This window comes from Bombina bombina, chromosome 11, assembly GCF_027579735.1.
Source record: "Bombina bombina isolate aBomBom1 chromosome 11, aBomBom1.pri, whole genome shotgun sequence".
Lineage (NCBI taxonomy): Eukaryota > Metazoa > Chordata > Amphibia > Anura > Bombinatoridae > Bombina > Bombina bombina.
This window is the reverse complement of record NC_069509.1, coordinates 22,552,272-22,579,758: the sequence shown is the minus strand read 5'-3', so window position 1 is coordinate 22,579,758 and position 27,487 is coordinate 22,552,272. Positions and strand designations below refer to the sequence as shown.

Here is a 27,487-nt window from a genome sequence, read left to right as displayed (position 1 = left end):
AGTGCTAGTCGCATGAGCAGGCTGTATGACTAGCGCTACATTTAACCACCAATCAGCAAGCGCTACCCAAGTGCTGAACCAAAAATGGGCCAGCTCCTAAGCCTACATTCATGCTTTTCAAATAAAGATACCAAAATAATGAAGAAAAATTGCGGATAGGAGTAAATTAGAAATTTGCTAAAAATTGCTGCTCTGTCTTAATAATGAAATAAAAAATGTGGGTTTAGTGTCCCTTTAAGAGGGCTGGTGTTTATGTAAATACACATCTCATACATATCATTTACTTACTGTCCTACACTTGTATCTGGGATAAGTTTAGGCAGCACGGTCACTCTATAAGATGCATAAAAGCACAACTGAATCATGTTTATAATAGTTTTAAAATTAAAAAACATGGGAGTTTAAAGCTGTTCTAATGTTGAAGTGAACATTAAGTGCATTATTGTCAACAACTGATTGCTGATTGGCTGATAATTACACCTCCCTCTATCTTATTGGTAAATAATGACACGCCTCGCAAGCTATAACAGAAAAAAAGAATTTCCTCCGTGCAGGAGAACCTGTTACACAGAAATGATGGATTTTAGATGCAACAAAGAATCAATTAATTTTGTTTCAATTTAATAAGCAAAGTAAAATGTCCCTGTCCTGTGACCAAGGGGTTAATATAGATCTCAGCAGCTGTCCTTACACTGAGACTAATCCCCCTATAGCAGATCTCCCTGGTACAGACTACACCTTATATGTGCACGCTGCTCTTGTTAATAAAGTTACACTTAGCAAACAAAAAAAAGCACCTCTCACTATGGCTGCGTCTGCAGAACACGAGAGGGGAGACCAGGTGAGAGACAGACAGACAGACAGTCAGACAGACAATAAGACAGACTGACTGAGACTGTATGACACTGATCTGTGTTACACATTCAGTCTATATACAATGTTTGTAATTTGTTTTGGTGACTTTGTCACTGCACATGTGTGTTTGTTCACACCAGCTGTTTTCAATAAAGTTTGTTGTGTCTGTAAACTGTGCCTATGTAGTTTGCTAAGTCACAGAGGTCCTTGGTCAGATTCATTACAGAGTCATGAAAGCTAAATTTATGTGTGTGTATATATATATGTGTGTGTGTATATATATATATATAGTGTGTGTGTGCACAGTATATATCAGCATCAATGCTAACTTATATATATATACACACACAGTATATATCAGCATTAAATGCACAGTAAACATCTTGAGACTTTAAAGGGACAGTCAACACCAGACTTTTTGTTGTTTCAAAAGAAAGATAATCCCTTTTATTACACATTCCCCAGTTTTGCATAACCAACAAGTTTATAATAATACATGTTTTACCTATGTAATTACCTTGTATCTAAGCTTCTGCTGACTGCCCCCTTATTTTAGTTCTTTTTACTTACTTGCATTTTAGCCAATCAGTGCTCACTCCTATGTTACTTCATGTGCATGAGCTCAATGTTATCTATTTGAAACACATGAACTAATGCCCTCTAGTGGTCAAAATGCATTCAGATTAGAGGCAGTCTTCAAGGTCTAAGAAATTAGCATATGAACCTCCTAGGTTTAGCTTTCAACTAAGAATACCAAGAGAACAAAGCAAAATTGGTGATAAAAGTAAATTGGCAAGTTGTTTAAAATGACATGCCCTATTTAAATAATGGAACTTTTTTTTGGAATTGACTGTCCCTTTAATATAAAATGTTTAATTATATGAAATAAAACAACTTTGCAATGTACGTTCATTATTTATTTTGTCCTCTTTTTATGTAATTTAACTCTGAAAATTATGGCTTTTCTAATCCTCAGGCTGGTAATGTACCTGCTGCGTTCTCAAGGCTAACCCTGCCACAAATCTGCCCATAATTGGATTTAGCAGAAACAACTAAAAAAGAGTGTACTATATACTAACATAATGTCTGTGGCTAGCCTTGTCAGCTGCAAAAAAGAGTCCCGATTGGCTTCTCAAAATGAGGCAGTTAGTGGTCTGAGTTTGGGTATTAAAATAATTGCAGCAAACACGTCAGTTTGTGTTAAAAATGTTTAGACTTGGCTGATATGCTATTCTAAAGCAGAGCAACAAAACAGTCTAGTAATGATAAGGTGTTTACTGTTTCTCCAAGCAACGCATTGCAAAAGGTCTGCGCACGGTATTAATGTTTATATTTGTAATTAATTAGAAAAAGGACATGATTTAGTTTGTTAGCGCATATAATTGTGAGACTGTCTCTTCTGCACTACTGTGTGTTTAAGGCCCACAAAGGGAACTGCTGGTCCCGAGCAGAAATCGTCACTGATCCAAGCAGCAGTGTTAGTCGCACGACTCAGATGTGTAACTAGCGTTACTCTGCTGGGGTCCAGCAGTGCTCCTGAGCAACTTTTCTACTGTGTGTTTAACCCCTATGAGGTTAAATAAGCAGTATTGTATGGTCAGTAGTCTTTAAATAACAAATTAAAGCATGTCATTTGTTTTTACTATTACGGCCATTTAAATGCTGCAATACAAAAGATCTGCAAACACAAACCATATTTATATATAAACAGTATATATCAGCAATTAACAGGACATTGTATACTAGAATTTTCTTTGTGTAAATGTTTTGTAGATAATTCATTTAAATAGCCCATAAAATGTATAGTTTTGCTTGTTTTTAAATAACATTGTCCTGATTTTCAGACTCCTAACTAAGCCCCAAAGTTTTAGATATATACTGATGTCTACCTACTCCAGCTGGTTCCTGTTTGTGTAATGGGCATTTTCATATGTAGGGGAAGGGGGGATCTGCTCTTTTTGCTTTCCAGCCCATTTTAGTGGGTGTCCCAGCCTAACCTTTTTAACAGTGCTAAACGTGGAGCTTCTAAGTTTTTAAAAGGTTTTATACTGGATTTTTAGATCAGCATCTGTGCATATTCTTCTTTATAGTAGTGTCTATTACATGCAGTTATATAAAAACTGGTGTATACTGTCCCTTTAAGTGCCGCATTGCATAAGGTCTGCAAACACAAATGTTTATATATGCTCAGTATTAAGTGCAACATTGTGTAAGATCTGCATACAAATGTTTATATATGCTCAGTATATATCAGTAATTAAGTGCAACATTGCGTAAAGTTCTGTGCACACACAAATGTTTATATATGCTCAGAATAAATCGGTAATTAAGTGCAACATTGTGTAAGATCTGCATACAAATGTTTATATATGCTCAGTATTAAGTGCAACATTGTGTAAGATCTGCATACAAATGTTTATATATGCTCAGTATTAAGTGCAACATTGTGTAAGATCTGCATACAAATGTTTATATATGCTCAGTATATATCAGTAATTAAGTGCAACATTGCGTAAAGTTCTGTGCACACACAAATGTTTATATATGCTCAGAATAAATCGGTAATTAAGTACAACATTGCGTAAGATCTGCACACACAAATGTTTATATATGCTCAGTATAAATCAGTAATTAAGTGCAACATTGCGTAAGATCTGTGCACACACAAATGTTTATATATGCTCAGTATAAATCAGTAATTAAGTGCAACATTGCGTAAGATCTGTGCACACACAAATGTTTATATATGCTCAGAATAAATCAGTAATTAAGTGCAACATTGAGTAAGATCTGCACACACAAATGTTTATATATGCTCAGTATTAAGTGCAACATTGAGTAAGATCTGCACACACAAATGTTTATATATGCTCAGTATTAAGTGCAACATTGAGTAAGATCTGCACACACAAATGTTTATATATGCTCAGTATAAATCAGTAATTAAGTGCAACATTGCGTAAGATCTGTGCACACACAAATGTTTATATATGCTCAGAATAAATCAGTAATTAAGTGCAACATTGAGTAAGATCTGCACACACAAATGTTTATATATGCTCAGTATTAAGTGCAACATTGAGTAAGATCTGCACACACAAATGTTTATATATGCTCAGTATTAAGTGCAACATTGAGTAAGATCTGCACACACAAATGTTTATATATGCTCAGTATAAATCAGTAATTAAGTGCAACATTGCGTAAGATCTGTGCACACACAAATGTTTATATATGCTCAGAATAAATCAGTAATTAAGTGCAACATTGAGTAAGATCTGCACACACAAATGTTTATATATGCTCAGTATAAATCGGTAATTAAGTGCAACATTGAGTAAGATCTGCACACACAAATGTTTATATATGCTCAGTATAAATCGGTAATTAAGTGCAACATTGCGTAAGATCTGTGCACAAAAATGTTTATATATGCTCAGTATATATCAGTAATTACGTGTAAGATTTGTAAGATCTGTGCACACAACAAATGTTTATATATGCAAAGTATATATCAGTAAGTGCCAAATTGCGTAAGATCTGTGCACACAATAAGGGCTAGATTACAAGTGGAGCGCTAACTTATTGCGCGCTCGCAAAGCGCAAATTCATTACAAATGGCTGGTTATTTTTACAGAAAGCTCTGAAAATTAACCAGAGATCCCGCCAAACGGGTCCTGCTTCCTCCCTGCCGACTGCAGCTATGTAGCTGGCCAGTGACCACAGCCTGTAGCCATCCCTGATGCCCGACAGCACCAGTACCCAGGGTCCCACCCTGTGGCAGACTACAGCTACCCAGACTAGGTAGCTCTGCCGGAATGTCCTTCCTCTCCCTGGAACAGGCTGCTATGTAGCCCAGGAAAGTGATGTTAGCTGGAGCCCACCCATATAACTAGACATACTAGCATTCAGGTGAAACAGGAACTGAACTTTATTGGGACAAACGCATATCTTTTATACACACACTCATCTTGATAAAAACAGGAAACAATGCCACAGATTTCCTGCCATTCCCGCCCCTCCGGCCAGCCTGAGAGGAGTTAGGCGGGTGTCCATTGTGAGGCGGCCGACTGGGAGTTCCAGGAGCCCGGCCAGCCTAGGAGGGTTTTCCTGGTCAAACACCAGCTCTTCACAAAACAAGCCAACACAAAGCAAACAAACAGCTTCCAGAGATGGTCGTTGCTCTGCGAAACAGGGGTGAGGTTGTAGGGGGTAGGTATTTAACCCTTGCAGCCTGGTATCCATGACATCTCCCCCCGTCCAGTTCGGCAGACCCGACTAGACCCTTAACGGGTCGGCCTGGGGCTGTCCGATGGTGGCCCTCCACTTCTCGGTTGCTGGGAGAGGTTATCCCATCTCACCAGAGCTTGGGGCATCCTGGGGGGTTCCTGCTGGCATTTATACCCTGCGCCCTGGGCGCAGGGATAGTCACATAAGGCAAAGTCCCAAACAAGTATGCTAAGGCCGGCTCCCAAACAATTGCTGTCCCACAAGTTCCAGTGTCCCCAAGTTCCATGGTCACACTGCCTCTCTCTGTGACACCCTGTTTAGTACCGGCTGACCCACCCCAGACTGGAGGGGGAGGTTGCTCCTTGGTGGGGCAGGCAAAGCTCGGGTGCCCAAACATGTGGCACCAACTGTATAAGCTTTTATCCTCCTGGCCTAATGAAACACCTGCCCCCGGTGAGAAATACTCCGGGACAAGAAAAGGGGAGAGACCATCTGTCTCTTCTCCCGAGAAGGAGATCTACCACTGGGGAGGGAGGTCTTCTACCTCCGCTCCATGGGAGACTGTGCTGCTGTTGGGGAGGGAGACTGGCTGTCTCTGCTCCCTGTATGGGGTTCTGCCACTGGGGAGAGAGACCAACTGTCTCCTCTCCCAGAAAGGAATTCGGCTGCTGGGGAGAGATTTTGATACCCATCTCTCCCTGCAAGGGCTTCTCTGTAAGGGGAGGGAGGATGACTACCTCCACTCCCAGGTGATGGCTCTGCCGCCGGGGAGAGAGACCGACTGTCTCCTCTCCCTGCACCTGGCTCTGCTGTTGGGGAGAGAGGCCGTCTGTCTCCTCTCCCAGGAAGAGGTTCTGTTTATGGGGAGGGAGGACGACTACCTCCACTCCCAGGGGATGGCTCTGCCGCTGGGGAGAGAGACCGACTGTCTCCTCCGCCCTGGGGTGGCGGTTTTTCAGGTGATCCCGGGGGAGCAGTGGCACTTCCAGGGTGTTATTTTATAGCTCTCGGCCGCCAGAATCTACAATCCAAAAAGCGACATGATCCATGTCTTGGGACCAGAGTTATGCTGGTTTAAACACCCACCTGGAAGTCCAGGGAGAATAGGGGTTATAGGGGGAATCGGAACCCCCGGTTCCCAAGGGAGCTCCCTTCCTGCAATCACCCCACCTCTGGGCCACCCTGAGAGGCAGCAAACCCCAGAATAGTGTAGCTCTGGGATAAAGGGACACTGCAGCGACCTGGGGTAAAGTTAGCGGGTGTCCTGCTTTCCTGTGGCCGACCGGGAGTTCCAGGAGCCCGGCCAGCCTAGGAGGGTTTTCCTGGTCATACACCAGCTCTTCACAAAACAAGCAAAAACAAGCCAACACAAAGCAAACAAACAGCTTCCAGAGATGGTGGTTGCTCTGAGGAGCCCAAAACCTCTGAGAAACAACAGGGGTGAGGTTGTAGGGGGTAGGGATTTAACCCTTGCAGCCCGGTATCCATGACAAGCGTGAAAAAAACAAACAAACAATATATCTAATATTGGTTTGCTGTGCAGTAGTTTTAGTTTAAAAAAACTACAAACAAAAGAGAATGACAATAATGTTTAGTCCGTCAAAATTTGATTTATTTTCTATAAGATTGTTTGTAAATGTGTGCACTGTGCAGTACTTTGTCACTACCACTAGGTAAGTGACTTCTAGCGATCACATGTGATGTTTCTTTTCACCCTAATTAATACTATTGGTGCATTCCAATTAAATTTTAGTGCTGGATATTGGTTCTGGTTCAATTTTTTTTTTAAATGATGGTGGGTTAATATTGTTTCTTTTCTTTCTTTTCTTTTTCTTTTCTTTCTTTTTTCTCACCAACAGATTCCGCAGTGTTGTCCATGGGTATGAAGATACCCACAGACACAATAAACAATACAATATAAGACATTTTTTCAGACAATACAGGGGGAATTGAGGGCCCTATTCCCGTGGGAACTTACAATCTAGATGGGTAGGAGGATGGGAAACAGGAGGTGGGGACTGCAAAGGTGAGAATGATGTTAGCGAGGAGTAAGATGAGGGCAACTGTTGGTTAAGTGAAATGAGTTGGGTAATAAACTTCCCTGAACAAAAATGTCTTAAGGGAGCGTTTAAAGGAGGACAGGTTAGAGGAACGTCTGACAGATCTATGAAGTGCGTTCCAGAAAGTTGGTGCTGCACGGGAGAAGCCCTATTGTCTAGCATGGGAGGAGGTGATGTTAGAGGAGGCAAGGAGCAGGTCATTGTTAGATCTTAGGGGGCGGGCTGAAGTATACCTGTTGATTAGGGAGGACAGGTAGGGTGGGGCAGCATTGGTGAGGGCTTTGTAGGTCAGGGTGAGAATTTTGAATTTAACTCTGCTGTGAATAGGGAGCCAGACTCACAGAGAGGTGTAGCAGATACAGAGCATCAGGAGAGGTGGATTAGCCTGGCAGAAGCATTTAGGATGGATTGAAAGGGGGAGAGGCGGGAGAGAGGGAGGCCAGTTTCTAGGTTATTATAGTAGTCAAGTCAAGAAATTACCAGGGAGTGGATTAGCTGTTTAGTAGGTTCAGTACTCAGAAACTGATGAATTTTAGAGATATTGCGTAGGTGGTTGTGGCAGGATAAAGAGAGCAATTGGATGTGGGGAATGAAGGACAGATTTGAGTCAAGTGTGACTTCAAGGCAGTGGACTTGGGAAGATTGGGAGATAGTGGTGCCGCCAACAGTGATAAAAAAAATTAGAAACTGGAGTCGAATTAGAGAGGGGGATTAGAAGAAGTTTGGTCTTGGACTTGTTGATTTTTAGGTGGTGAGAGGCCACCTAACAGGAAATACCAGATAAGCAGTCGCTGATGTGAGAATTGATAGGAGAGAGTGCAGGGGTGAATAGGTAGATATGGGTATCATTAGCATAGAGGTGATAGTTGAAGCCATAGCTGTTGATAAGTTTACCCAGTGAAGAAGTGTAAATAGAGAAAACAGAGCCTTGAGGTACTCCAACAGACATAGGCATTGGAGAGAAGGAGTCACCAGCAAAAGAGACAGAGAAGGATCTGTTAGAGAGATAAGAGTGAATACAGGAGAGGGTAGTGTCACAGAGCCCAATAGAGCTGAGAGTCCTTAGGAGGAGGGGATGGTCAACAGTGTCAAAGGCAGCAGAGAGGTCAAGTAAGAGGAGTATAGAGTAGTAGCCTTTGTTTTTAGCAGAAAGGATATCATTAGTAACCTTGGTGAGGGCAGTCTCAGTTGAGTGTTGGGGACAGAAGCCAGATTGCAGGGGGTCAAGCAATGAGTTGGAGGAAAGGAAGTGGGTTAGGTGATCAAAAAATAGTTTTTCAAGGACTTTTAAAGCTAGTGGAAGAGTGATATGGGGTGGTAGTTTGCAGGAGAGTTATGGTAGAGGGAGGGTTTTATGAGGATGGGGGTGACCTTTGCATGTTTGAAGAAAGATTGGAATGAACCGGTAGAAAGCGATAGGTTGGGGATAGGTTGAATATATGAGTAAGAGCTGGAGTGAGGGTGGAAGATAGAGAAGATATTAGATGTGAAGGAATAGGGACAAGTGGGCAGGTAGTGAGGTGTGAGGAAGACAATAAGGAACTCACTTCATTCTCAGTGGTTGGGGGAGGGTGCAGAGAGTGGCTGAGGGGGGGACTGGGAGCGAAGTTGGAAGATTGCAGGCTTGTGTTGGGATATTGCTTTGGATGGTAATTGTTTTATTGAAAAAGTAGTCAGCCAGGTCTTGAGCACTAAATGCAGACGAAGGGGGTAGTGCAGGTGAATAGAGGAGAGAGTTGAAAATGGAGAAGAGTCATTTAGGGTTTGACGAGTAAATATATATAAAAGAAGAGAAGTAGGTTTGCTTAACTATGTGAAGGACAGAGGAGTAAGAATAAAGAATAAACTTATAGTTCAGAGCGGGATTTCCTCAAGGCACATTCAGCAGCGCAGGAGCATTTTTGTAGGTGGCGTGTTTGCAGAGGGTGCCAAGGTTGGAGCGGACGACATGGGGCTTTGGGTATTTGGGGAGGAGCAAGAGTGTCAAGTGCAGAGGAGAGAGTATTGTTATAGTGGATTGTAGCAAGGTTGGGGCAGGGTATCGTGGAAGTGTGGGGAAGGCGTTTTTGAATAAGGTTGGAGAGCATCCACAGTGTGCAGATTTATACAGGTGCGTGGGTGAGGGGAAGAAGTCGGTTTAGCTTGTATGTTAGGATTAAAGATGAGATGGGAAATGGGTGACAGGCGACATCAGAGAGAAAACAGAGATAGGAGAATACCAGATCAATAGAGTGTCCATCGTGGTGAGTAGGGAATAGGGCAGATTGTGAGAGAAGTTTAGAGGTAGCAGGGGCAGATGGGTTATCTATGGGGATGTTGAAGTCTTCCAGAATTAGAGTAGGTGTATTTGTAGAGAGAAAGTAAGGAAGCCAGGCAGCAAAGTTGTCAAGGAATTGGGAGGTGGTTCCAGGGGGTGATAGATAACTGCCACTCTGAGAGAGAAAGGGGGGAGAACAGGAAGTGTTCTTTCTTTCTGTCTTTTTTTTCATTCTTTCTTTCTGTCTTTTTTTCATTATTTCTGTCTTTTCTTTCTTTTTCTTTCTTTCTTTTTCTTTCTTTCTTTTTCTTTCTTTCTTTCTCTTTCTTTCTTTTTCTTTCTTTCTTTCTCTCTTTCTTTCTTTCGTTCTTTTGTTCTCTCTCTTTCGTTCTCTCTCTTTCGTTCTCTCTCTTTCGTTCTCTCTCTTTCGTTCTCTCTCTTTCGTTCTCTCTCTTTCGTTCTCTCTCTTTCGTTCTCTCTCTTTCGTTCTCTCTCTTTCGTTCTCTCTCTTTCGTTCTCTCTTTTTATATAGTATCTGTTACACAATCTATTCCATATCAGTTTATTTGTGCTCTCCTCTTTCCCATTAATCTGTCACACTCAGGTGGTGTCACTTTGGGATAAGGTGTGTTTGGTGACAGGGGCCAGTTCTGGGATCGGCGCAGGCACTGCTTTGCTGTTTGCCAGACTGGGAGCACAGCTGGCACTTAATGGGAGAAATGAAGAAAATCTGCAGGAGACTGCTCGTGGGTGTGAGGAGCTCAGTGACCATAAGGTAAAGGCACAACCGCACAGCACCAACATATGACTCTTATTGTCTTATGCTTATAAGTGTATCTAGGTTCATGATGCATTATTATACCTATGAACACTCCTTGTATAACTATATTATTGTAAAAGACAAAGCTTGTTTTTTTTTCTTTCCCCTTTGCTTGAGATAACTTTACAACATTAAGGGTCAGATTACAAATGGAGCGCTAAATATCCTTTGCATGCAAGCGATATTAGCGCTCCAATTTGTAATACCAGTGCACATTAGGAGCCTTGTTCTGATGCCGTCAGTAAAGGAGTTATGTAGCACAGTGATGGGCAGCATTTTTAAATATATATGAATAAATACATATATATGTATGTGTTATTATGCGTATCTACACATGTTAACAAATAAATATATATGTTTATAATCATATACATAAATATTTACATTGCAGTCTATGGTAACACACATGTCCACATGTCCCATAGACCACAATGTAAATGCGCTATTTTGAGGGCATTTGGGGCACTTTTACAAAATTTAACCAGATATATAATCTCTGGTTAATTTTTGGAGTGCCCTCTATTTTGAGGTAATTGGGGCACTTTTAGATAATTAACATGAGATCGGATCCCTGGTTAATTTTTGGAGCTCGCGGTACCAATAACCAGCCACTTGTAATGGCTGGTTAATTATTGCGCTCCCACAAACGGCCAAATTTGCCGTTTGAAGGAGCACAATAATTTAGCACTCCACTTGTAATCTAACACTAAGTGTACAGCAGAACAGGGTGATTTAACAGGACATTACACATTTTCAAACTGAGAGGGTAACAATGGCTGTTACAAAATTTTTGAAACAAACATAAATGTTACATGTCATCTATCCGTCTGTGGTTTCTCCTCTTTTTTCTCCGGTTCCACTAACCCATCTTGTTTACCCCTTTGTGTACATTAAGGTGCCTCTTCTTTTAATCCAGGTGCTGCTGGTGCCAGGAGACCTAACCGATGAATCTTTGGTCCAGCAATTAGTTGAGCAGACTGTGTCCCATTTTGGAAAGCTTGATGTATTGGTGAATAGTGGGGGCATACTGAGTAATGGCAGCGTGGAGACCACCACTCTACAGGACTTTGACAAAGTCATGAATGTCAATGTCAGGTAACATTAAAAGTGGTTGATAGTTGTTATTGGTCAAATAATAGATGTACAAACTACTGGGAACACTCAAAGATTTAGAAAATAAAGTCCTATTCATCAGATAGATGTACTTTAGAGGATGCTAAACACTAAATACTTGTCATGCTCCTCCTACTAATAATGGAGGCTGCCATGTTGGAACTTAGGTTACACTGGAGGTATCTGAAGGAGAGTTGCTGCACTTGTGCAAACACCTCAGCGCTGGAATGCAATAAAAGGTATATTCAACATGGTGGCACTCATGATTAGCAGGAGGGAGATAATAACCTCAATATTATGTTTATAAAATGTATTTAGGGCTAGATAACAAGTGGAGAGGTATTAGGTATTTTGTGCGCGTCTGGCAGCGCTTGTATTATAATTTAAAAGCAAAAAGTTTTCGAACTTCGGATATTGCGCACACGTTAACGTATTCCCCCATAGAAGTCACCGGGGGTAAAAAAAGTGGAAGTGTCCCTATATTATTTGGATGATATTTTAAGAAATGAAAGTGAAATGATGTTATTTAAATATTTGTTTGTTCTGTGTTGATTTTTCAAGCCAAAGTGTGTGAGAGCAGCCTGATCTCAACTAAATGGCGACTCCGTTCATACAATACCTGATAATTATTCTAATAAGAGCCGACTGAAGATCTTTATTTGTGCCCATTTCTGCTTTATTGGTGAAATGGACCTATTTAGTAATCTTAGTATTCTTATTTTTTTACTTCCATCTATTAGTTGAATTACAAATGGTATTTATGTTTCCCATATCTGCTTCCACCCCAGTGGTATCCATCCTCGTTGTCATTGTGACAATATCCTGCTTCAGAATGACACAATAAAGAAAATATAAGTAAGCGGAGCCTCAAAAAATTCCCAACATGATCTTACCTTATTGAGGAGACCCTTCGGCTGCCTAAAGAGAGCCCATGAATCTAGCCCTATATATAAAATGGAATGGTCATGGAATCTCTGTAAGGTGCTTTTATACAAAGGCTTAACTTTAGTTCTCTGAAGGTTTAAACATCCACAGCATTAGTTATAACTCATTGTAAAACATCCACAGCATTAGTTATAACTCATTGTAAAGCATCCACAGCATTAGTTATAACTCATTGTAAAGCATCCACAGCATTAGTTATAACTCATTGTAAAACATCCACAGCATTAGTTATAACTCATTGTAAAACATCCACAGCATTAGTTATAACTCATTGTAAAACATCCACAGCATTAGTTATAACTCATTGTAAAACATCCACAGCATTAGTTATAACTCATTGTAAAACATACACAGCATTAGTTATAACTCATTGTAAAGCATCCACAGCATTAGTTATAACTCATTGTAAAACATACACAGCATTAGTTATAACTCATTGTAAAACATACACAGCATTAGTTATAACTCATTGTAAAACATACACAGCATTAGTTATAACTCATTGTAAAGCATCCACAGCATTAGTTATAACTCATTGTAAAACATACACAGCATTAGTTATAACTCATTGTAAAACATACACAGCATTAGTTATAACTCATTGTAAAACATACACAGCATTAGTTATAACTCATTGTAAAAGAAATGGGTGATCACAAATTTTACTTTGTATTCCTGTTTCTTATAGTCTGTATTCATTGAAACTACATGTGGTTATGCTGGCTTTAATATTTCCTCTGTTATGAGACATTAAGGGGAGTCGTCACTATGATAGTCAGGCTTTAAGAAATGTCTTTTAAATGGATAATAAACACCAAAATTGTTATATTTTAAAAAGGTAGATAATCCCTTTATTTACCATTCCCCAGTTTTGCACAACCAACACTGTTATATTAATATACTTTTTACCTCTGTAATTACCTTGTATCTAAGCTTCTGCCGACTGCCCCCTTATCTCAGATCTTTTGACAGACTTGCATTTTAGGCAATTATTGCTGATTTTTAAATAACTTCAGGTGTCTGAGCACAATGTTATCTATATGAAATACTGTACATGCACTAACACTGTGAAAAAATGTCAAATGCATTCAGATAAGAGGCGGCCTTCAAGTGCTTAGAAATTAGCATATGAGCCTAACTAGGTTTAGCTTTGAACTAAGAATAACAAGAGAACATAGCAAATTGGATGATAAATTAGTAAATTAGAAAGTTGTTTAAAATGACATGCCCTATCTGAATCATGAAAGTTTAATTTGGACTTTACTATCCCTTTAACTAAAAAAAAAAAATATTTTAAGCTAAAAAAAATAACATCTCATCAGCGGGAGTTCAGTATCTGATGTTTCATTAAAATAAAATACCACTGAAGTCAGCCCTGTAATCCCCACCTCCCATAATGAGATCTCTCTTCCTTATTTTTGCCAAATAAGCTACAAAACTTCCATTCTTTGGATATTTTACTGAAGATTTATTTTGCACTATAAAATATAAAACTGGCTATAGAAAAAGCTTAGTTCTAGTAAAACACATTGTACGAATCAACAAGCTCTGAACCTGTCAAGCACAGGAACAAAAAAAATCAGATGAAAATATTAACTCCTTTAGTAATTTATTTTTAGAATACCCTTCTTTAGTATGGAGATATGTAATGTTCTGCTGGTTATAAGCAGTGCATGAAGTGTTAATTTTATGTTTACTTTCCTTGTGTCACTGTAACTTGTGGAGCTTTTTTAGATTCACAAGTTTTACAATTCTCAGCTGAGTTATTCATATAATTGTGCTGTAGTGTTACAATTAAATTTAAACTTTTAGCTGCTTATTCATTTTTTACAAATTATAGATTGTTTTTAGTTTCAGCAGACACAGCAGAGTCATAATATATCATACTATATCATTATATTATGTAAATATCAATCAGTAAACAAGTGTTTTTTTTTCTAAACTCTATTGTAAAAAGAAGGGATTATCCCCAGATAAATAAAGAGTCTTGGGGGTATGAGATTGAGGGGTTTGACTACTTACCACATCCATCCAGCTCCCTTAAGTTTTCTGCAGCAGCCTGGCACTTCCTGATTTCCAGGGCTTGTGACGTCACGGCATCCATCTGTGGTGGTGAGATCACCAGCATCTACAGACTCCCCCATTTACTGCTACAAGGTCCAAAAGTGCCCGCCTCCCCAAGGATGATGACAATTGTTTTTTAGCTGCACTAAAAGCATTGTGCAGATGAAGATCATGTGACATAATCTGCAGTTTAGTGGTTACATTGTGCTCTTTAAAGTGTATTCCACCTCTCCAATAAATACTCAGGAAGTAATTTTATTTTATATTGCTATTTGATATAACCAGTTCTCTGTGTGTTCTCCTCTATACCGTGTACCACAGGGCCATGTTTTATCTCACTCACTTAGCAGTACCGCATCTCATAAAGACCAAAGGAAATATCGTCAATGTATCCAGTATAAATGGCCAGAGATCGGTGAGTGATTCACCCCCCCATCCCCCTTAGCTGTATAGTACATGTAAAACAAGTGAAAGAAGACATAACTTTATCATAAACCATATATAAAAAGAAAATATGTATGTACACTGAAAAATCATAAACAAATAAGAATATAAGTGATATTAAATGTTGACAATATTTGCCCTTCATGCTTATAAACTTATATATATAAAAAAAAAAGTTGGTGACATATGGTTGATAGGCATTTATCATATATTATGTTCATTTTGAGCTTTTATAAATTATAGCGATATGTAAATAAGAAATCTCTATGTCTGGCTAAAATTACATACGTTTTTAGTCTTCTCTAGCTTCAAGTGTTATCTCATTTTTCATATTTGAAGGTATTTTCAATGACTCTAGTATGCATTAGTCTTTATAGATTTTAGATACTTTAATGAGCACATGCAATCCAAAAAACTCTCTATATGATTTGCAAGACTACATCCCATGACTGAATAATCTTGTGTTTGCACAAAATATCTTATTTAATCTTGTATTTATTTTTCATATTTGAAGGTATATTCAATTACTCTAGTATGCATTAGTCTTTATAGATTTTAGATGCTGCTTTAATGAGCACATGCAATCCAAAAAAACTCTCTATATGATTTGCAAGACTACATCCCATGACTGAATAATCCTGTGTTTGCCAAAATATTTTATTTAATCTTGTATTTGTTTATGTATATATGTGTGTGTGTGTGTGTGTATATATATATATATATATATATATATATATATATATATATATATATATATATATATATATATATATATATATATATATATATAGGTGTGTATATGTATGTATATATGTGTGTATATATGTGTGTATATATATATATATATATATATATATATATATATGTGTATATGTGTGTGTATATATATATATATGTATGTGTGTGTATATATATATATATATATATATATATATATATATATATATATATATATATAATATCCAGAGAGAGCACTCGCCGTGAATAAAGTATTTATTAGTGAGTGGACTCACGGCGAGTGCTCTCTCTGGATATTCTGTTTATATATTTCTGAGAGCACCCCGACTTTGCTCAAAGTAACAGTGAGTGCTGGTACTTCAATTCAGGATATATATATTTAAACATAAGCACATGTACAAAACCTGATTTAGTGGATCAGTGAGAGCAGAGCACTTAATGTATAGGAGCAGCATTTATTAGACTCAAATGTTAATGTAAATTATAGAAAATGTTAATGTAAATTATAGAAAAGATCAAAATTGTGAGATACATAAAGTGACAATATTATAAAATCTCATTAAATGATGTGTTTCAGTTTCCTGGAGTTCTGGCTTATTGCATGTCTAAATCTGCTGTAGACCAGATGACCAGATGCGCAGCCCTCGGTATGTAGGTTCCCAGCCCTTGCTTATATAACACGCACACCCTGTCTGTCATACACATTGTGAGACACAGTGTCATCTGCTGGTATAGCTGTGATGTTATTGAGGTCACTGAAATATTTGTGACTTACTGAACATTTATAGGAATTGAATTAAATAAGTTATAAACTGTTAATATGAACTGGGCATACCACCCACTATATTAATGTTAATTTAGATATAATGTTAATTCATTTATCTTACAAAAATGATTGAATCTATAAGAACTAATCAGAGATTTGATTAAAAGAGAGATTTAATCAGCATCTTAGTGAATGAAACTGACCCTAAGGCCAACTGACTACTAGACATAATGTTGTAGTCAAAGGAAAGGTCAACCTGAGAATAATATGCAGATGTGTTTTTATATTAATTGTTTAAATAGTTAAGAAATGAGTGAAAGTTTTTGTGAAATTTTAATAATGGTGCTGCCACGTTGTTACTGTTTTGGGTTCTTGTTATCTGATGTCTCTTCTGAGGCCATTTAGTGGTAGTTGGTACTTTTCCGCACATTTAGAATCTCATAGGGTTTAGAGTCTGTGTCTATACCTGTTGAGCCCTGTGTTATGTCACCTCAGTGGTCTAATCATTACTATATCTCCTCATGTAGAGCTGGCGCCTAAACAAGTTCGGGTCAATGCCGTCTGGTGAGTATCTTCATTGTTAGAGGACAGCAGCACACAGTTATGTTGTAGGTGAGGCTGAAAAATACTTAAAATGTACAAGGATTCTCTATAATCAATATTTTATAATAAAAAATGTGCCCAGTAAACTGACAGATGTTATACATGTAAAATACCTACTGATTTAACACAAGCAATTATCAGGTTGGATTATCTGTTGGATTGTATTGGCAATTGCTACATTTTTCCAGTAACAGCAAGCAGTATTGGTCATTAAAGGGATATAAAAACCCCTTTTCTTTCTAATGACACAGTGAGTCCACAGATCATCTAAATACTATTGGGAATATCACTTCTGGCCGGCAGGAGGAGGCAAAGAGCACCACAGCAAAGCTGATAAATATCACCTCCCTTCCCTCCAACCCCAGTCATTCTCTTTGCCTACGTTAAGAGCAAGGAGGTGGTAAAGTTTAGGTGTCTGGAAGAAGATTCTTCAATGAAGATTTTATTATTTTTCAGCATTACAAGCTAGTCCTGCTTTTCTCCTGGGGTGTAGCCGTAGTCCATGTCAGTCTCTTCAGTAGAGCAGTGGTGGCTTTTAAGCAATGGGAACTTGTTGGGTACAATCCTCACTGCGCCTCCCATGTAGTTATTACTAGTTAATGCTGCCCTAATATTGTAAGCCTGAGTAAGATTACTCAGTCTTTATCTGTTTTTCCACAGGTCCATGTGAGGGAACATGCCTCTCAAACCTAGTGAGCTGCCTTGCTGCCTGGCAGAATTCCTTGAGGTAAGTGCTGTTTTTATTTTTCTGGGCTGCTTGCAGGAAAAAGATGGCAATTAACTGCTTATTTTAATGGGACACTAATTTGGCCTCTAACAAGTTCCCTAACCCCCCGGGGTCTAAATCTAGAATAAGAATTAAATTGTCATTTAAAATACTAACCTTTGGATACTTTTATACTATATTTATATTATATTTTATATATTTTTTTCTCTTAGATTTACTGTTGGGATTTATCTATATTTATATACTCCCTGTGTATATATATTCCAGGGATACATCCTAATTATTTATTCAGTGACTAATATTATATATAGCCCCAAACTATGAAGTATGATTTATTATTTTATGAAATTGTAGCATTAAATGATTTTTAATTATAATCTTTTGATAAGAATTGAATCTTACGTATACCCCATAGTTTGAAATATGAAATAATCTCATATCCAAATATGGTCCATAAATTTAGTTTGTTATTAAATTTACCTCCATTTCACAAAGTTAATTTTATTTTACGCTATTTCACATATGTCCTAAGTATTGAATCCTAATTAATGATTTGCCTAGCAACGTATAGCCCTGAAAAACTAAAAAATAAGAGATAATAAAAAACAATAAATGGAACAATGAAAGATATTTCTATGAAATTAAGTTATTAAATTATTTAAAATCATGTAGAATTTCTACAGAATGTCCATTATTTATATATCACAGTTCTGTTTTTTTATATTGCATTTCATTTCATTTTTAATTAACACAATTTTGGATGTCAAATGTCTTATTCCTCTATATATCATTTTGAACCACTCATTTAATTGTTATTATAAACTTCCATTGATTGTATAAGAAATATTTTAGCACATAGATGAATTGCTTCTGTATTGTATGTTCATTATGTACTATATGCACCCCGAATTGTAATATTCCTTTAAGTAGAGCATATTTATGCAGCAGTATTGAGTTTGAGAAAGGCTGTGCGCAGCCGAAACGCGTGACCTTTCCACTCGGTACCTGCTTAAATAAAGACACAACACCAATCATGGGGTACAAAGGACCGCAGCTTTTATTTATAAACATATCTTAAATTTAAACCACACAAGGCTTGCTCATAGCAGTCCCATATTCCCATTTTCAAACACCTTACCCACCAACCTCTCTCCTGCCTCTCCAGGAGGTACCCCTAACTGCTATTCCTAGGCAAGCACTCCGCCCACTGCTGCGACTTACTTCACCTCAACTACAGGGAGGGAGGGAGGGAGCTTCTTCCCCCACGGACCTTGCTAAATGACTTGGCGCTCTTTCTCAGTCCCCGCCTCTTCCTTAAGTAGGGATCCCACTGCCCCTCCTCTCTTGCTCCTGGCCCAATCCACTGTGCTAGACCTACGTTAGGGTCACCTGCCCCTACGTAGTAGGCACTCCTCCAGGGCTCCATTACTCTTTGCTGTGAACTTTTTGGGCTTCCGTAGTCCTGTGATTCTGATGGCGTAGGAGTTCACCGAACTCGATCCGATTCACTGCAATCCCTTCATGAGAGCTTAGGAGGTGCCGTACAGACTAATGTCATCCGGAGAGATCAACTATTGGCAACTGTTGTAAGTATTAGTAAACACCTTGCCATTTGGACCATATCTCTGATTTAAAGGATTTCTTTCATCTTTCTTCTCGTCCACACTCTGCAGCTTCACAAGCCAAGTATTAACAACGACTAATCAAGACAATTTTATGCTTGAAAAATACGCTTTCTTTGCTTACTAAAAAGACTCTTTGCTCATACTTATATGACTTTGCTTGTCAAAAAAAGACTTTTTAATTAACCAATATTTTCTACTATCTTGAGCTGAATTATGCTTGCCACCATCTATTTTTATGTTATGAATTGTTAGACTATATGTGTTTATGCTGTATATTTTCTCCCTTGGTGCATTTTTATTATATTTTTCTTGATGTAATTGTTTTTATTATTATTGTGCTTTTTATTCTTTTTATTTATTTATTAACATCTGATTTATTTATATAGTGAACCATCACCCATTGGGGATTACATATTAGCCTGTATACTACACACATTTAGTTGTCTTTGTGACAGGCAGCTGTACACAATTACTTGCCTGCAGTTTACTGCAGTCAGTGTAATTATTTCCCCCAGGTAGGCACCTCAGCAAGAGCTAAGCTGAGATGTAGAGGCTATCCGGGGTGATTGATAAACTTTTTCTCAAAATTAAATAGTTTTGCTGTGAAAATAAAGCAGTTTTCTTTTTTATATTTAAAGGGACAGTAACGTTTTTTTTTAATTAAGTGCTTTTACCAGGAGGCATTGCAAAATGTTACATGTACTTTATGTTTTGATGCTAATGTTGAACCACCAATCCCTTTCTGTTCCTCATGTATTGAGAGAACATTAAATTACAGGGATAGACTTTTTGTCTAGGACAGATGCTGTTCAGGAGTCTTCTGACAATGTTAAAGATATGCCGCAGCTTTCTCCTCAAGTGTCCCAGAATTTATCGTCCACACATGCAGTGCCCTACGTTTCCTCTCTAGCTCCGTCGGGAGTTACGTTGCAAGACATTGCTACCCTCATGTTGTCTGTGGTATCTGATGCACTCTTTTTTTTTTTTTTTTTTTTTTTTTTAAATTATTTTTTATTGAGGGTAAAAAAAAAATTATACAACATACAGGTTGCTCAATGAACTAAATGCAGATATAATGACTAACATATTCATCTCTAGGCATAATAGGCAGGTTGGGGAGCAACCTCTCAGCTACCCTCTATTTTTGCCCCTCCCCAAAATTACTCAGGCCACTTTTGGACCTTCACTTGCACAGCATATTAGCTGAGGGGTTTTACAAGTTATAGACCGCATTTGGGCCTATACATATCAATCGCATAAAATACTCACATACATTTGTACAAGTCATGCATAACTAACCCATAAAACAATACCCTGCAAGGAACTTAGACCAGTACATGGAATTATTCTAAACCCTTATAGAAATCTGGTTTATAAAAGGGCTTATTAGCACAAATCTTAGAATAATATAAAGTTAGGTGACTCCGCAGAGCATTGCTGGTGATCAACTATAATGTGGCTTATTGATACTCACACATGTTTTAATTCAGTTATACTATGGCAGGAAGTTATATACCAAAAGCCAGGGTTCACCCCAATGCTGATGTGGGATTTAGGCAATGCTGCCCGCAGGCATCTTTATAATTAGAACCCTCCCTAATTACTTTGATACTGCATACAGGGATAGTGCTAGGGCTATAATTTATACTCATACAGGTAAACCAGAGCTATCTAACAATTTATACATACAGCTGTATTATACTCTATTACACATTTAAGTACTTAGGACAAAGGAGATGATTATAACACTATCATGGAAGAGAAAAGAAAAAAAAAGAAACAGAGCTATAAAACATGTTCATACAAGTAATCCGGAGCTATCTAGCTATTAACACATACATCTGCATTATATTACATTGCACATTAAATTATTTAGGACAAAGAAGATGGTTATAAGACTGTCGTGGGAAAAACATCACATATTAATAATATTCAGTAACTAAATCACTAAGCACTATATTTCTCTCTTAGAACTGCTTGAATGTCCCACAGGTCCCCTGTTTTTAGAATCCACTCTGGGTGAATATTCAGGCCTGAAGGCCGTTCTTTAGTACCCCAGCTAGCTATCAGCAGAGTAGGACCCTCAACACATCAAGACCCTTCAGCTGGCTATCCTAACATACATGACACACACGCAGAAGGGCTTGTACAAATTAGAAAGCATACACATTATTAAGAACATTGTCACTTAGCATAAAAGCAATACATGAGCATGTCCCTTAGGGGCTAAGTATTGGGTCCTATTAGGGTGGGACAGAGCATCAATATCATAATAAGCAGACCAAGCAGTAAACATGGGAAGTTACTAAACACAAGTCAGATTCTGGGTCCACGGTACAGGGCAGTCTCATAATGTGAGATCTGAATGCAGCATTCCTCATGAGCTTATAGTAATGTTGAGCTTAGCTAAATCATATCAGATACCTCTTTCATAAAAGTCAGTCCAGGTAGATAGGTGATGTAGCCATTTCGGGAACCACGAGTCAGAACAATGTCCCTAGCCCACTCCAGTTCTCACAGCAGCATGATCTCTGACCGATTCCTCAATGGCAAACCATGGGGTAGGATCCCCCCTGAGAGCATCGGGACCCATCCAAAGCAAGCAACCCTCCGCTCCTCTAGTAAGCGGCGGGTTAAGATCCGGTGCAGTCTTTGAAACCTTGAGGCTCCCATCGCCATCCGGAGGGTCGGCCGCAGCCCCCCCGATAGCAGCCGGGAGCAAGATCTGAATCGTTTGCGCAAGCGGCATTCGTCCTCTGCCACTCCTAGTCGTCTCGCCTCTTTCCATGTCGGCTACTCTCTCATGACAACTAGATGCCGCCTCCGCCATCTGCACCGCTGCACCATGTGTGACCCAGGAGACATCCAGCTCAGTCAAATTGCCCGTGCAAACGTGCAAGGTTAGGTCTTCACTGCTACTCCTCTTATTCTTGTAATCCACAGGTGGCTGCCGGTGTCTCACTGACTGGGTTCCTCGTTCAGCTGACGCCTCAGGCAGTAATGTGTCAGGCCGCACTTTAGGTCTCACTTTGTCTGACCCCAGGCGCTCTTTCTCCTCCTCCACCATTAGAATGAGGTTATCAAGCCGCTGACAAATTTTGCGCCCAAAGTCTGTAACCAAGTCTCGGAACATGCAATAGGTTACCTCCATTGTAAGGTTGAAAATATGATAGATCCCAATTAGTAACAAAAGAGAATATACTTAATTCTTCTAATACCCGGTTCCCCGGGGGGGTGCTAAGATTTCTTCTCCACGCGGGCCGGCAAAAAACCTCAGCGGTCCGGTCTGGGAGGCTCCAGAATAATCAATAGTAGTATTGCCCAGATCAGCTAACTTTGCTCTCTTAAATACTGTAAAGCTCTATGCTGGATGGCATTCATAAGCTCAGATATCCCAATGATAAATATAACCCTCAGAAGGAGCTCTGAAAATAGCAGCCATCTTCGGCAAAAGCCCGGACACGCCCTGATGTGCTCTCTGCTTTTCCCATGCTGCAGGGAAAGCGCAAGAGGAAATCTAAAGAGTCAGTGAGTAAGTTGTCTGACGCAGTAGTGGCTATTCCGAATGTTCCCTCCCAGATGCCGGAGAAAGAGGATACTTCGGTAGCATCTGAGGGTGAAATCTCAGATTCAGACAGTGTAATTCCTTCTTCTGATGCTGAAGTTGTATATTTCAGGTTTAAGCTACAACACTTCTGTTTGTTGCTTAAGGAGGTTTTAGCTACCTTGGACGACTCCGACACCACAGTCGTTGTCAATCCTAAAAAGTCTAGCAAGTAAAACAAGTATTTTGATGTACCTTCTATGGTAGAAGTTTTCCTGGTACCAGATCGGGCTACAGAGATTATTGCTAAGGAATGGGAGAGACCGGGTATTCCTATTGCTGACTCTATCAAGGAGTCTTGGCAGATGATCCCCAAGGTAGAAGGGGCAATTTCCACCCTAGCTAAGAGAACCACTATTCCCATAGAGGTAAGTTGTTCCTTTAAGGATCCAATGAGTAAGAAGTTGGAGGGATTACTCAAAAAGATGTATGTTCACCAGGGTTTACAATGGCAACCTGCGGTGTACATCGCTACCGTCACTAGTGCGGCAGCATACTGGTTTGATGCGTTGTCTGATTCTATTCAGACAGATACTCCCCTTGATGAGATCCAGGATAGGATCAAGGCTCTTATGTTGGCTAATTCCTTTATTACGGATGCTTCTCTACAGGTTTATTAAGCTGGGAGCAAAGATTTCTAGGTTTGCCGTACTGGCCCGCAGTGCCTTATGGTTGAAGTCCTGGTCTGTGGATGTGTCGTCAAAGTCTAAGCTTTTGGCGATTCCCTACAAGGGTAAGACCTTATTTGGGCCGAGCTTGGCTGAAATTATTTCCAACATTATGGGAGGAAAGGGTAATTTCCTCCCTCAGGATAAGAGGAATAAGCAGAAGGGACGTCAGAGTAATTTTCGTTCCTTTTGAAATTTCAAGGGTAAGCCTTTCTCTCCCTCTTCAAAGCAGGAACAGTCCAAGCCTTCCTGGAGGTCCAACCAGTCCTAGAACAAGGGAAATCAGTACAAGAAGCCTGCATGAAGGGTCTACCCCGATCCGGGACTGGATCTTGTGGGGGGCAGACTTTCCTTCTTTGCTCAGGCTTGAGTTCAGGATGTTCAGGATCCCTGGGCGATGGACTTCGTGTCCCAGGGATACAAACTGGAGTTCAAGACCTTTCCTCCCAGGGGCAGGTTTCTGCTCTCAAGGCTATCTGCAGACCAGATAAAAAGAGATGCGTTCTTAAACTGTGTTAGGGACCTTTCTGACCTGAGAGTGATAGTTCCTGTTCCAAGGCAGGAACAGGATCAGGGATTTTACTCCAATCTGTTTGTGGTTCCTAAAAAAGAGGGAACTTTCAGACCAAGTCTAGATCTCAAAAGTCTAAATAAGTTCCTCAGAATACCGTCTTTCAAGATGGAAACTATTCGTTCCATTCTTCCCTTGGTTCAAGAGGGTACATTCATGACAACAGTAGACTTAAAGGATGCATACCTGCATGTTCCCATTCACAGGGATCATCACAAGTTTCTGAGGTTTGCTTTTCTAGACAAACGCTTCCAGATTGTGGCTCTTCCATTCGGCCTTGCCACAGCTCCCAGAATTTTCTCAAAAGTCCTTGGATCCCTGTTGGCGGTGCTCCTGTTGCGGGGCATTGCAGTGGCACCTTATCTGGACAACATTCTAGTACAGGTGCCATCCTTTCAACAAGCGAACTCCAACTCAGAGATGTTATCCTTCCTGCGTTGTCATGGATGGAAAGTGAATTTGGGAAAGAGTTCCTTAATTCCAGCTACAAGGGTAGTGTTCTGGGGAACCATAATAGATTCCCTATCGATGAAAATATTTCTGACAGAGGTCAGAAAATCAAAGATCTTTGATTCTTGTCTGATGCCTCAGTCCTCTCCTCGGCCGTCAGTGGCTCAATATATGGAGGTGATCGGTCTGATGGTAGCTGCCATGGACATCATTCTGTTTGCCCGTTTCCACCTCAGACCTCTGCAATTATGCATGCTCAGACAGTGGAACGGGGATTATGCGGATCTGTCTTCGCAATTACATCTGGATCAGGGGACAAGAGATTCTCTTCTTTGGTGGTTGTCTCAGGAACATCTCTCCCAGGGAACCTGCTTCCGCAGACCCACCTAGGTGATTGCGACAATGGACGCCAGCTTGCTGGGATGGGGAGCAGTCTGGGGCTCACTTAAGGCTCAGGGGACATGGACTCAGGAGGAGTCTGTTCTCTCCATAAACAGTCTGGAACTGAGCGCAATCTTCAATGCTCCTCTGGCCTGGCTTCAGTTAGCTTTAGCCCGTTTTATCAGGTTCCAGTCGGACAACATAACTTCAGTGGCTTACATCAACCATCAGGGAGGAACTCGAAGTTCCTTGGCCATGACAGAGGTAACCAAAATTATTCAGTGGGCGGAGACCCACAACTGCTTTCTATCTGCGATCCACATTCTAGGAGTGGACAAATCTGAGCAGACAGACCTTTCACCCGGGAGAGTGGGAACTCCATCTGGAAGGTGTTTTCCAGTTTGATTCTCAAATGGGGACAGCCGGATCTGGATCTCATGGCATCTTGTCAGAATGTCAAGCTCTCTAGGTACGGGTCGAGGTCGAGGGATCCTCAGGCTATACTGATAGATGCTCTATGGAATTTCAGTCTAGCATACCTATTTCATCCGTTCGCTCTCCTTCCTCGGGTCATTGCTCGAATCAAACAGGGGAGGGCATTGGTGATCCTCATTGCACCAGTGTGGCCTTACAGGATCTGGTATGCAGATCTAGTGGAGATGTCATCTCTCCCACCTTGGAGAATTCCGCTGAGGAAGGACCTTCTACTTCTAGGACCCTTTCTTCATCCAAATCTCGTTTCTCTGAAACTGACTGCTTGGAGTTTGAACGCTTAATCTTATCTAAGCGGGGATTTTTTCCATTGAGACCATGATTCAGGCTTGTAAGCCTGTTACCATGAAGATTTACTACAAGATATGGCGTAAATATCAGTATTGGTGTGAATCCAGAGGCTACTCTTGGAGTAGAGTTTGGATTCCTAGAATTGTCTTTTCTCCAAGAGGGTTTGAAGGAGGTTTTTTCGGCAAGTTCTTTGAAAGTTCAAATATCTGCCTTGTCTAGTTTGTTACATAAACGTCTGGCGGATGTACCAGACGTGCAATCGTTCTGTCAGGTCTTGGTCAGAATCAGGCCTGTGTTCAAACCTGTTACTCCTCCCTGGAGTCTTAAGCTTGTTCTTAAAGTTCTTCAACAGGCTACATTTGAGTCTATGCATTCCTTAAATATTAAATTGTTATCTTGGAAGGTTTTGTTTCTTGTGGCTATTTCATCTGCTCATAGAGTCTCAGAGCTCTTGGCGTTGCAGTATGAGTCTTACCTTATTTTTCATTTGGATAAGGTAGTTTTGCGTTCCAAGTTAGGTTTTCTCCCTAAAGTGGTTTCGGATAGGAACATTAATCAGGAGATTGTTGTTCCTTCTTTATGTCCTAACCCATCTTCTCATAAGGAATGTCTGCTGCACAACTTAGATGTGGTGCGTGCGTTAAAATTCTATTTACAGGCGACTAAGTATTTTCGTCAGTCTTCTGCTCTGTTTGTGGTTTTCTTTGGGAAACGTAAGGGATAGAAAGTTATGGCTACTTCTCTTTCTTTGTGGCTGAAGAGTATCATTTGCTTGGCTTATGAAACTGCTGGACAGCAACCTCCTGAGAGGGTCACGGCTCATTCTACGAGGGCTATTTCCTCTTCCTGGGCATTCAAAAATGAAGCTTCTGTGGAACAGATTTGCAAGGCTGCAACTTTGTCCTCTCTTCACACTTTTTCAAAATTCTATAAATTTGATACTTTTACCTTGGCTGAGGCTTCTTTTGGGAGAAAGGTTCTTCAAGCAGTGGTGCCTTCTGTTTAGGTTCCCTGTGTTCTCTAGCTTGGGTATTGATTCCCAATAGTAATTAGATGATCCGTGGACTCACCGTGTCATTAGAAAGAAAATTAAATTTATGCTTACCTGATAAATTTATTTATTTCTTGACACGGTGAGTCCATGGCCCGCCCTGTTTTTTAAGACAGGTTTTTGTTTTATTATAAACCTCAGGCACCTCTGCATCTTGTTGCTTCCTTTCTCTCCTTTTACTTCGGTCGAATGACTGGAGTTGGAGGGAAGGGAGGTGATATTTATCAACTTTGCTGTGGTGTTCTTTGCCTCCTCCTCCTGGCCAGGAGTGATATTCCCAATAGTAATTTAGATGATCCATGGACTCACCGTGTCAAGAAAGAAATACATTTATCAGGTGAGCATAAATTTTGTTTTTGTCTTCATGATTTGGATAGAGAATACAATTTTTAACAACATTCAAATTTACTTCTATTATCTAATTTGCTTCATTCTCTTGGTATTATTTGTTGAAGAAGCAGCAATGCATTACAGGGAGCTAGTTAACTCCTTGGGAAAGCCAATAACATGAGTTTCCTGAAAATACCTAGGTATCCTTTTCACCAAAGAATACGAAGATAACAAAAGAAATTGGATAATAAAAGTAATAAAATGACTTGCTCTATGTGATTCATGAAAGAAAAACTTTGGGTTTCATGTCTTTAATTTGCCCATCCTTGCTTAGTTTTACAAACTTGCTCTTGCTGTATATGTTGCACCTTTTTCTTCACAATCAAGCTACAGATTGTGACA

The 27,487-nt window shown here is 39.7% G+C and overlaps 1 protein-coding gene across 1 annotated transcript in view; it reads left to right on the top strand.

The window, feature by feature from the left end:
- Positions 1–738: 738 nt before the first annotated feature.
- LOC128642207 (3-oxoacyl-[acyl-carrier-protein] reductase FabG) overlaps positions 739–27,487 on the top strand; it is a 68,000-nt gene continuing 41,251 nt past the window's right edge. The window contains exons 1-6 of the mRNA XM_053694902.1: positions 739–841; positions 10,007–10,177; positions 11,139–11,317; positions 14,666–14,759; positions 16,104–16,173; positions 16,820–16,856. Coding sequence (XP_053550877.1) covers positions 806–841; positions 10,007–10,177; positions 11,139–11,317; positions 14,666–14,759; positions 16,104–16,173; positions 16,820–16,856 — 587 coding nt within the window. The 5' untranslated portion in view covers positions 739–805. The remainder of the gene's footprint in view (positions 842–10,006; positions 10,178–11,138; positions 11,318–14,665; positions 14,760–16,103; positions 16,174–16,819; positions 16,857–27,487) is intronic.